This window comes from Chlorocebus sabaeus, chromosome 13, assembly GCF_047675955.1.
Source record: "Chlorocebus sabaeus isolate Y175 chromosome 13, mChlSab1.0.hap1, whole genome shotgun sequence".
NCBI classification, from domain to species: domain Eukaryota; kingdom Metazoa; phylum Chordata; class Mammalia; order Primates; family Cercopithecidae; genus Chlorocebus; species Chlorocebus sabaeus.
The window spans coordinates 18,876,033-18,888,322 of NC_132916.1; the positions used below are offsets into that span (position 1 = coordinate 18,876,033).

General features: G+C 38.3%; 1 protein-coding gene across 15 annotated transcripts in view; it reads right to left on the reverse strand.

Moving 5' to 3' along the window:
• Positions 1–12,290, reverse strand: part of ESR1 (estrogen receptor 1) — a 458,483-nt gene that overhangs the window by 296,965 nt on the left and 149,228 nt on the right. For 8 of the 15 annotated variants that reach the window (XM_038000576.2, XM_008007598.3, XM_073022347.1 and 5 more), the window contains one exon: positions 11,795–11,985. In XM_038000576.2, coding sequence (XP_037856504.1) covers positions 11,795–11,985 — 191 coding nt within the window. Of the gene's footprint in view, positions 1–11,788; positions 11,986–12,290 lie in introns of all 15 variants that reach the window. The other 7 variants (XM_073022349.1, XM_073022340.1, XM_073022341.1 and 4 more) reach the window with 1 other exon arrangement.

The window sequence follows — 12,290 nt, forward strand, 5'->3', positions numbered from 1 at the left end:
ATCACTCCCATGTCAAACTTTAAAAGTAAGTTAAAATAGTACGTTACCCACATCCTAGAAACAAAATATTATTCAATCTCTGGATACAAAACAGATTTACTGCTAATGATGATGAAACAGATACATATAAGAAATATGTTTGAATATATTACAAATAGTTTTTTTAAACCCACACTATTCTATTAGGTTGGTGCAAAAGTAATTGCGATTTGCCATAAAAATACACAGTTATTACACATGCAGAACTGGGCACGCAATGACTAACGACAAATCACAGGCCACTTACAGTTAAGTAGAACCCTCTTCATGGTTCTGTGGAAAGGTATCTGTTTAAACTACCTCCTCCCTAAAGTCTTTGTGCTTAATCTAGAGCATTCTGTCGTCTCTTGCCTCTGAACTCACTCCATTTTTTTCTGAAATACCCCTTTGTCCCATTATGCTGCTTTGAGGCATCACTTGTAGTGCTGAATTTAACTCTTCTATGGTTTAATGTGCATTATCACAACCTTTCACCTTGTGTATGAGCAGAACCCTTAGTTGGATTTCAGGGTCTATGGATGATATATCTTGGCATTTCTCCTAGAGCTAAAATAAAATAGTCATTCAACACATATCTGCTACATTTTATTTTAAATGTAAGTCTCTGAGCTCAACAAGTTAACCCTCTCTAGGGAAGAGAATGTGACCAACTTCAAAGGGAGGTCTCTAGATATGTACAGAGTACAAATATGCTATGAAGAGTGAAACGGGGAGAAATGAAAAATGAAGTGAAGAGGACAAAAATGGAGCTGGCCTGCAGGCACTTGTAGAATAGGAAGAGTAATCAGCATGCTAGCAATCAGAAAACAAACAAAATAAAATAAAGAGAAAAACCATCTCCATGGTGATTATAATATACCATCATGGCTTAACTGGTTAATGGTGGTGGCAAAATATACTTTTAAATTATTTTAAAACAAGCCAGGCACAGTGGCTCATGCCTGTAATCCCAGCACTTTGGGAGGCCGAGGCGGGAGGACCATTTGAAGTCAGGAGTGCAAGACTAGTGTGGCCAACACGGTGAAACCTCATCTCCACTAAAAATACAAAAATTAGTCGGGTGTGGTGGCCCATGCCTGTGGTCCCAGCTACTCTGGAGGCTGAGGCAGAAGTGCTTGAACCTGGGAGGCAGAGATTGCAATGAGCCAAGATCATACCACTGCACTCTAACCTGGGCAATAGAGCAAGACTACGTTTCTAAATAAATAAATAAATATCATTTTAAAATGAAATCCCTTATTAGTAACTCTGAGGTGTCAAAAGCATAAAATAATTAGGAATTTATATTATTTTATGAACTATAATTTATCTTTTATGATGTATAAGAAAAAATATTGTGCACAGCACTTAATGAAATGCCCTAAAGTGATGCAGCCATTCTTTTCAATCATTGCACTTAATACAAAAGTTCTTATTTATGAACATAATCTAGCCACCCACGGTTGGGTGATAATTTAGAAATTCTCTCCTTATTCACTCTGTACTTCCTAATACATGATTTTGAAATTGCCACACTCATCAGAGAAAGATGACGCTTATTTGGATAAAATTGAAAATCCACATACTCTTTCTCAAGGAAAACAGAGAGAACAAGTGCTTATTACAGAAATAAATTGTAATTTAATAATTAAGCTGTTTTTTCTTTTGTTCCTTCATTTCTTAGCAACTGAAAAACTGAAATGTCTTTTTATTTCCGCTAAAGGAAAATAGAAACATGAGGAAAATAATAGGAGTGCTTTCCCCACTATATTCTTTTCTCAAGTAAGGCATATCTTTCACTTAAAAAAAAAAAATCAAATCTGCTCTCTAACCCACACATGAATGGAAAATTAACAGAGTAGCCAGAACAAGTTTTACAAAGCAAATGACAGATTTATGAAATAGATTTTCCTTACATGTTGTTATTTTTCAGCCAAAGAGCCAGGCAAGCAGGTTACAAGATAACCTATACAGTTCTGAAATAGTATAGTATATAGCTTATCATTAGCAACCTATGTCTAAAATACTCATTTCTCTCAATGAGTATCAGAGATACAGGCCATTCTCTTTAAAAGGATATAAAGCTACTGACAGCAGTTCTCTACGGAGAAGAGAGAAGTTTGGTGGAATTAGGCCACGAACCACCATTGTAAGAACAGTGTCAGCACATAATTTTGAGGACTAGTTGATGCCTTTTGAAAATGTGCCCATTAAAACCTATCTATAATTTTTATGGGAAATTATTGCCACTGATAAACGAAGCTTTCTAATGGAACTGTTGATGAGCTTAACAACCATATGTGGGCACAAACTCTACTACTTTAATGGAAATAGTCAATGGCATGACCAGGACAGAACCACTTAGTAGGGAAATTGGAAATTTAATTTCAATCAGATGAACAAAAAATGAAGAATGCTTGAAGTGGTAGCATAAAAAACACCAGCGATTAAAAACATTTGGAACCTTTGCTTACCCTTCAAAGGCATTTGTTGCCATGGTTTTTCAAGACCTCTGAAAGCTTCAGCTGTGTCCACAAAAGCTGCCAAGAAATAGGGGTTCTATACTGATTTTATTTGTCTGAGGCATTTTTGTCTTAATTATCTCCAAGATAAAGATTACTTTGGCCAAAGGCAAAGGAAAAAAAGAAGAACTACCATCATTTCACAGGTTGAAAGGCCATGATTTAACTCTTCTGAGCTCTTCTTCAAATGCATGCGTGCATGTGTGCACAAACACATCTAAGTTTCGCAGCATCGCATTAACCACTAACAAGCACTTAACACTGGTAATGGGGATGTCATTCTTACATGCAATGAGGTTTTCAGGCCTTGACTTTCATGGTGTGTCTTTCTATTTCTCTGATGAGAAATAGGAGCCAAACACCAAGCCAATTTACCAATACCTGGAGTTAATGCCTTTCTTTCTTTCCTTCCTTCCTTCCTTCCTTCCCGCTCTCTCTCTCTTTTTTTTTTTTTTTTTTTTTTTTTTTTTTTGAGGCAAGTCTCGCTCTGTTGCCAGGCTGGAGTGCACTGGTGCAATCTCGGCTCACTACACCCTCCACCTCCCAGGTTCAAGCGATTCTCCCGCCTCCGCCTCCTGAGTAGCTGGGACTACAGGTGTGCACCACCACGCCTAGCTAATTTTTGTATTTTTAATAGAGACAGGGTTTCATCATGTTGGCCAGGATGGTCTCAGTCTCTTGACCTCGTGATCTGCCTGCCTCGGCCTCCCAAAGTGCCGGGATTACAGGCGTGAGCCACCGCGCCCGGCCATGCCTTTCTTTTAAAAAGTTTCATTGCAAAGGCTTTCACTTGAAAATTACATGAGAGTTCATATGTGTACACACTAAACCTATGCTGCCCTCAGCCTCCATAGTCATTTCTGTTGCACAATATGTATGTTAACACGTGATGGAGAGTAAAAAATGTAAGTAGAAATAAGGGAAGGATTAAGCAAGCTCTGGGTCAGAAAAGGAGGCTATGAACTCCCACAGTATAAATAATCTGCAAAAAAAAAAACAAAAACAAAAAGCAAAACCAAAAACAACAAAAACAAAAACAAAAAAACACCCACTTGGTTCTTGTTTGGACATCATAGAAATGCTTATATTTGTTTCTGCAGTTTACTATTTGTACAGCTTAATGTGCTGGTAGCAGCATGTTCTTTCTAAATTGTAGGCTCCCAGAGAGCAGCATTTGGCACTGTAGGACTAACTTATGATTTTCCTGTTTAGAAAGGGCCTTGCACATACACTTTTTATAATAAGAGTGTTTCCTACAAGGTTTGGTAAGATTCAGGGAATGCTTATATTATTATGAAAATCAAGAGGAAGGGTTTAGTTACTTCTCCATTATTAATAACGTGCAACCTTCAAGAAGTATTCAGACCATTCTTTTCATCAAGTTTCTTTAAAATTAATTGAGGAAATTAATTCAAATCCCCAACCCTGGAATATCTGCAGAGAGCTGATTCTGTTTCTGTGGCTGCTGGATAATTCCATCTGGACATCCAGCTATCGTCTCAAACGCAGCATGTCTAGAATTGAACTTATCCTACTCCCCGATGACTGGTCTTCCTCTTTGTGTCCAAGTCATTCATTTCTCAGTTCATTCAGTCTATGTCTGAACCTCTTTAACTCCTTTCTCTCCTGGATAACCCATATTTAATCATCTTCAAGCAATGTATACCCTTTCATTATAATATCCTTTATTCTATTCCCTTTTCCATTTCACAAATACCAAAAAGTCCAGATTTTTAGTACATCTAAACTAGTTGAATATCAGCCAAATTGATCTTCACGCTTTGATTCCCTCCCTTCTCTGGTCCCTTCTATATGTCTCTGCCAGATTAATCTGCATTAAAGACTCTTTCATCATTCCTCTCCCATGTTGAAAAAGTATAATGTTTTCATGTTGCTAAAGCACACAAACTGATCCTAATTTCCATTTAGTCTTTTATTTATTTATTGAGTGACTCTGAGAATATTGGGCCCTTACCTTTAAGGAGTTTAGAGTCAGTATGGGACCAAACATGGACAATCAAATATATGCAATATAATGAAATAAAGTAATACTGAGGTCCCAGGAGAGAGAGAACTTCTGCATTATCTTCAGAGGTTTAACAGCAGTCGCTTTTGATTAGGATTAGAAGAATTTTCACAGGTAAATCTGGAAAGAAATTCCCAGCAAAGAAATGGAATCCTCATATTTGTAGAAGAACAAGTAATTCAGTGTGTCTGGAGTGCCTATTTCAGAAGTAGAAACAGTGACTTTAAAATGACTAGAAAAATAGGCTAGAACAAGATTGTGGCAGTCCTTGAACGCTTGTTTAAGGATCATTCCATGGGCTATGGAGGTCATTAAACGATCTTGTACCGAGTATTGACATGATCAGTGATTTGCTTTATGACCACTAATAGAGTGGCAATGTGCGGAATGTCTCGCAAGAAGAAAAAAGAAATAAACAAACGGCTTAGATGAAGGAGAAGGCAAATGGAAACAATAAATTATTGCAAGCATCCTGGTGAAAGGTAATGCAGCTAACTCAGCAATGGTAAGTGGATGAAAATGCATTTAAGAGATAGACTCAACAGAGCTATGCAAGAGCTCTGGAAATGTCAGAGGTAGAGGCTGCAATAAGAAACGATGGAAATAACTAACTCCCTGGTTTGAAGTATGGATGCCGGAGGGAGTGGCGAGGGAACTGACACATACAGCAGGCAGAAGGAGGGGCTGGTGGCAAAGGGAAATACAGGGGAGTCACTGAGAAATCAGGCTGGGGCAGGAGTCAGGATCAAGGTTTGGGAGATATTGGTGCAGCTGTAACACTTTAGGCCCCAAATATTATGTTATTATATTAGTTTCCTAGGCACAAGCAATCTTTAGTGTTTCTCTTCTCTCTCCTCTCTCTCTCTCCCTCCTGCTCTCTCTCTCTTCTCTCTCTCTCTCTCTCTCTCCTCTCTCTCCTATCTCTCTCTCTGTCATCATATGACATTCTCTTCTCCGTGTCTGTGTCCAAATTTTCTTATTATTCTAAGGATATCAGTCACATTAGATTAAGGGCCCATATACTGAAGTATATACTGGAAGTATACTCTAGGTTACACCACAGTATAACTTCATCTTAATTAATTACACCTGCAATGACGTTATTTCCAAATAGGGTCACATTCTGAGGTACTGAGGGTTAGGACTTCCACATATCTTTCTGGGAGACACAATTCAGCCTGTATCAGACACATATGTGTGTGTGTGTGTATATATGATTCCCTAGGAAACAAGGTGGAAAAAGAAGGATGAAGGTGGAAAAAGAAGGATCTCAGCTTGATTGAAGACAGGAACCTGGAAAATGCCCACTTTAGAGGGCTGAAGAGCGAAACAGAAGGAGAGGACAACAAGTCATGTGTTCTCTCAAGGCTGGCTTACTCAATTTCTCAATACTATTTCACATTTCTGGAATTCTCTTCCAAACTACTATTTATTTGCATGCTTATATCAGATGTACCACTTGCATTAACACTTCTCTTACCAGCCTAACCCACTGACATTTCTTCCTTCTCTGAGAGTCTCCAGCAGTTTTTATCTATTATTATTATTATTAATTATTATTATTATTATTATTACTTTTGAGATGAAGTCAAGTCTCACTCTGTCGCCCAGGCTGGAGTACAGTAGCGCAATCTCGGCTCACTGTAATCTCTGCCTCCTGGGTTCAAGCAATTCTCCTGCCTCAGCCTCCTGAGTGGCTGGGATTACAGGTGCACACCATCACACCTGTCTAGTTTTTGTAGTTTTAGTAGAGACAGGGTTTCACCATGTTGGTCAGGCTGCTCTTGAATTCCTGACCTCGTAATCCACCCAGCTCGGCCTCCCAAAGTGTTGGGATTACAGGCATGAGCCACCACGCCTGGCCATCTATCATGATTTTGACCCTTTGCCATATTCTACTATTTAGCAGGGATGTGCCCAACATGACTAAAAGCACTGACACTATAGCAACAAACAATTCTGACCAGCAATCAGTTGTCACTGAGTTTACATCCAAGTTTGCGTGGTACCTAATGCAGACAGACAATAATCAAACAAATGAATCAATAGGAAAACTTCAAAAGATTTTGAGAGCCGTAAAGAGAAGTAAGAGTAGTATTACCCATGGAAGGGTAATTGGAGAAGGCCTCTCGGAGAAAGTGACTTTAGGCAGAGTCTGAATGACAAGAAACCAGCCTAGTAAAGATCTGGGTATTCCAAGCAAAGAAAAAAAAAAAGAAAGAAAAGAAAAGCCAGTGTGCCTGGAGTACAGTGAACAGGGGAGAAGGAACAGGAGTGAGAAGGTGTCAAACGTTTCCAGCTGCAGAAGGAAAAGTTTTCTCTTGAGAGTAAGATTCACACTAAGAGCTGTAAACTCCAGACCATAGGATCTGATTAATATATCTAAGATATCTCCCCTGATGTTGTATGGAAACTGAATTGTAGAAGAGCAAGTGTGGAAATACAGAGGCCAAAGGGTTAGGATCCCAACTGTATCTCTGAAAAGATAAAACAGCTACGTGATGGAAGGGCAGCCTCCACTTCTACCCCATTCTCTAACCTTTTCCAGACATAGGGGCACACATCAAGCCAGAAGGTGACCAGACACAAATGTGAAAATAAATGTAAGAACTAATCTACTTTGAGTGAACAAGAGTGAGTCCCCAAGCCCAAAAGAACTAAGATCTCTTTTAACAGAGCTCTACAAAGTAGATGAAGCCAGCCAAATGGGCGAGTTCTTTAGCAAATAAGTGCCTGCTTACCGGCCGCAGCTGTTAAAGGAGCTATCCAGGGTGCTGGACTGTCTCACCCTGAAGCTTTCTAAGGCCTGGTGGATCAGGCTCTCAGTTATACTTGTAGGACTTAAGGTCCCCGCTGCACTGACCCATAACCAGACTCTACCCTGATACCATGTCTTACTGGCCAAAGATCATCTGTAAGTCAACACCCGCCTGGGCCACGTCTGTCTGATCCGATGAGCAGCTTCTGTTGGCACCTTATAAAAATAATATAAAATGACAACATAGCTAGTGGTATATAGGCAGGCCTGAGCCCCCTCTGTGCCACACAACCTTCTGAAATAATAATGAAAGAGAAGCAGCAAGCTCAGTGGAGTCCTTTTTCCTTGAAATAATACTCAAAGGTAGTATCTGGCTGCTGAAGCTACAACCAGATCTGCTTATATAACTCATCCCAGAGACTCTGTCTAAAGCACATCTTAAGGAACACTACTTCTCTGCCTGCAATGATTAATAAATTCATAAAATATCCAATTTCACCGCTTCTGACTTAAATAGCATCCTTCACTTTGCTTTTTAAAAAGAATGCGTTTCACTGGAGGCCATTACTCAATCTCTTAAGTAATCAAGTTTGTACACTAAGTAGTGGATGAAAATTTGTATGCTTTCAAGCCAAACACTTTACCTCTTCAACCAAAACACTTAGAACACGAGAATAATCTGATGTACACTCATTTCTAGCTCTCTTCTTAAGTAACAAGGAAAACAGGGAGAGCTGCAGCATCTTCAGAACTTCCCACCTACGTGTCAGACCCTTCACCATCCTTAAATGTGTTTGAGGGGCAGTGTGATATATAAAGAGTCACAGACAATTTCAGCAAAAACTTTTTAGATCCAAGTTATCAAGACTATGATGAGAAAGCAGAACTAGAAACCCTTAAACTTGCTCTGATATTTCCCTTTTATACACACAAACAAATCAAATACATGGAAATGCTTTTAAAGTATAACGGAAATCAATTACTTGGTTTTTACACAGTCTAGGATTACATCTATGGCCCAGAAATGTCTTTGTTTAACAGTACATTAATGATGTTAATTTTTATGCTAAGAATTCCCCATGCTCTGTCTTTCCTCCGGGTCTTCACTCATGGACTCATTCACATGGCTGAACATGCATTCCCTCCTTCTTCACCATGCTCCCTTGACTCACCCTCCAGATTTAATCAGGAAACCTCTGAGAGCCAGACTCAACAACCACCAGGACTGAGTGGAGTTTGGATCCTATAAGACGTTGCCTCCACCTCTATCTTGGCACCATCATCTAATTGCTGGTTTATTAGTCTGTATCCCCCTTTACCTCACCAGTTTTATGAGGGTAGGGACCAGGTTTTTCTATCATTGCATTTCCAGTGTCTTGACAGGGCTTTGCTAGTAATGCTAGTCAATGAATAAATGAATGAATGAAGAACTGAATAGTTTTAAGCTTCCTCCCTATATCTAAAAGTTAATAAGTCTACCTTCTTTTTAGACTTCTTCCAGAACTTTGAACTCAACATTCATTCCATTTTAAAAACCTAAGATAAGTGACTTCACACTATGACATAAGAAGTTTCTGAAACCAAGTGGGAATTGCATTTTTATATGCTAAAGTTTCAGTAAAATTCTACTAGCTGGTCTGCGTATACAAGACAAAGATGAGAGTTTGTTGTTGTTGTTGTTTTGTTTGTTTTTTGAGATGGAGTCTCACTCTGTCACCAGACTGGAGTGCAGTGGTACGATCTCGGCTCACTGCAACCTCCGCCTCCCAGGTTCAAGCAATTATCCTGCCTCAGCCTCCCAAGTAGCTGGGACAACAGGTGTGCACCACCACACTCAGCTAATTTTTGTATTTTTAGTAGAGATGGGATTTCACCATGTTGGCCAGGATGGTCTTGATCTCTCGACCTTGTGATCTGCTCACTGCAGGCTCCCAAAGTGCTGGGATTACAAGCCTGAGCCACCAAGCCGGCTGAGATATTTGTTTTTAACTATGAAAGAGTAAGCAGAAATATTTCAAAATATTTGAACTTGAGATAATGTCATACCAATGAAATATCTCACATTATATTCATTGATTTTTATAAATATATTTTCCTTCTGTTTTTTCTGTTTTAACGTTTAGAGAAAATACTAAATTTATGGGAATTTATATAATTTTATCTTAAATGCTGAATAAAAACGATGCAAAAAAATTGTGAGAGTATTGCCATTGTTTCTCGGAGGAAGATCATTTCCACTTTCAATCTTAATAATTTTAATTTATAACTGATATTTTCATTTCTTACATTCCTCTATTGTTTTCCTTATCTTTGTCATACAGGTAGGACTTTATCAGTACTGACGTACTTTCTGATTGTATCATGAGAACAAGTACATTTACTTCCCCAAATAAATTTCCTAAATAAATTCTAAATTTTGTGGGATTATGGATTATGTCTTACATGTTTTTTTATTTCTCTCAGAACATCTAATCAGGTATAGAGTAAGTTCTCAGTAAAATGTGAATAATCAAAACTTTAGATTTAAAAATCCCCTATTCTCTTCCATAAATAAAGGTATTTAGATCAGAAAAATAAACATTAAAATCAGGGACTAGCCATGGGCCAGGGCTAGTCTGTTACCTATTTTGATAACTAAAGTTTTATTAGCATGTAATCACTTCCATGTGTTTACAGGTTCCCTTACAGGCTATAATCCAGTTAAGTAGCTGCAACAGAGACTGTATGGCCCTTGTAAAGCCTAAAATAGTTATTATCTGACTCTTTACAGAAAAACTTTGCCCACCACTGCTCCAAATCATTTTTACTGATGAGGAAACAGTCTCAGATCAATCCATCCAATTGTGCAGTTAGACCTACCTACTAACCATACCTCTGTCAGATGCTCTTTCACTGCCAAATTAAATGCTTGGTAAAAACAATGGTAGTTTAGATTATATAAAATCAAATAAACCGTAAAACCACAAACTAAGAGAGTTGTCAAAAGACCTCTAAGGGCTTATACTAACCTAAATCAAAATATAAATGTCATTTTTTCTGAATTAAAATAGCATCATCTAATAGAAGTAAATAGTGTGCATATATACATATTTATTTATTTATGTTTAGAAAAATAGTAATAAATATATTAACTTACATTTAGAATTCATATATATACACACACACAAAGATTACTATTGAGAATGTCATTAATTTTATAAAAATACCAACAAAAAAGTTCATATGTCTTACAGCAGAGTTCTAAAAGATGTTAAAAGCACTGTGTCGAAGAAAATGCTTTTAAAATAGACCATGTTGACCTCACATGCTACTCGATTAAGATATGAACAGCTTTTAAAAAAAAAAAAGTCCCACTGGCAATGGAAGGAAAAATAAATATTATGTACCATCCCCCAGCTTTCATCCCATATCAGGGCAGGAAAGAGCTATCACAGAAAGTCCATGACAATAACTTCTTCGATCAATGCTTATTAACTTAGCAGACTCTGGTTTTCAACAAGTTACTTAAATCTGGGTTTTTATAGAAGGAATCACATGAAAACTCCATCAGAAATATTCTTAGTGTTTATATACTAACCTTCACTTAAGCTGAAAAGGTAAAGAATAAGAAGAGAGAAAAATGGCCCACACTTAAGATAAAAAATGAATTCGGTTAGCCTAAGTTGTTGTCAGATATCTGTTCCTGTCAGATAAAAGATATTTAGCATAGGTATTTTAGGCAGTAAAAATGAGTAGTGTTTCCCCAGGGTATCCTATTATAATGCAATAATACAGACACTTCTGGAGGAGAAATAATGTATAGCTGACAGTATATTAGCTACAATTGGTAAACTATAGACAAGAAAAGGATGGAGGCAGGCAGGAAAATGAAATGCTAGAGGTAGACACTTAATAACTGTTTGGTAAAGATGATATCTCCTCCATTACAGGACACCAGGCACTGAGTCAGCTCATAGCAAAACGTCCTGTCATCCACTGAGACAAGAAAGAGATGGAAGAGAGGAAGGGGAGAACAAGCCAAACTAGAACAAAACAGAATATTTGCCTGGACAAGGCCAGAGTAGAGAGATAATTATGCATGGACAACTAACAGCATATACCAGATCATACAGGCCAGGTTGCCTACAAAACATGAATGTCCATCTGGCATTCCCCAATCAGGGCACAGACATTTCTTTTTTCCTCAGAGATCCAGCTAGTGGAATTCCTCTGTAGAGCTGCTCAAGACTGTTTGAGTTTTGCCAAAAGAAGGAAGCAGAATTACACAGCCTCAGCTGCCCTGGCATGTGTCAACTCCTTCTCCTGAGATCCTGTCTCTTCTCCATGTTTCCACCAAAGATAGTAGTGGACCTACTAGGGATTCGTGTTTTGTACAAATGACTGACTCTATGTCTTCCTTCCTCAGTCGCTTTGGCTCTTAGGATCTGCTCATAGGATCAAAAATAGAAGTCGTTTTCAACACACTATTACCTTGAATACTTCTCTTGAAGAAGGCCTTGCAGCCCTCACAGGACCAGACTCCATAATGGTAGCCTGAAGCATAGTCATTGCACACTGCACAGTAGCGAGTCTCCTTGGCAGATTCCATAGCCATACTTCCCTTGTCATTGGTACTGGCCAATCTCTCTCTGCCACCCTGGCGTCGATTATCTGAATTTGGCCTGGGGGGGAAAAAAACAGTAAATCCATTAACATTAGAAAAGCAAAACATGCACTCTCTGGGAGATGCAGCAGATCCACTTTATCCTGACATTTTGAAATAATGAATCATAATGTAAGCTAATCTTTCATTACCTCTTGCCGTCTGTTGCAACAAAAGGTGTTGCCTATTATATTAACCTTGAGGGGAAATTGTTTATTGCAAACTTGCTTTAAAAACATACTACCTGCACCAGAATATGTTACCTAGAAAAATGACAAAATGAAATTAGCTGGTCTCTAATAGACTTAATGTTTTTGCAGGAAT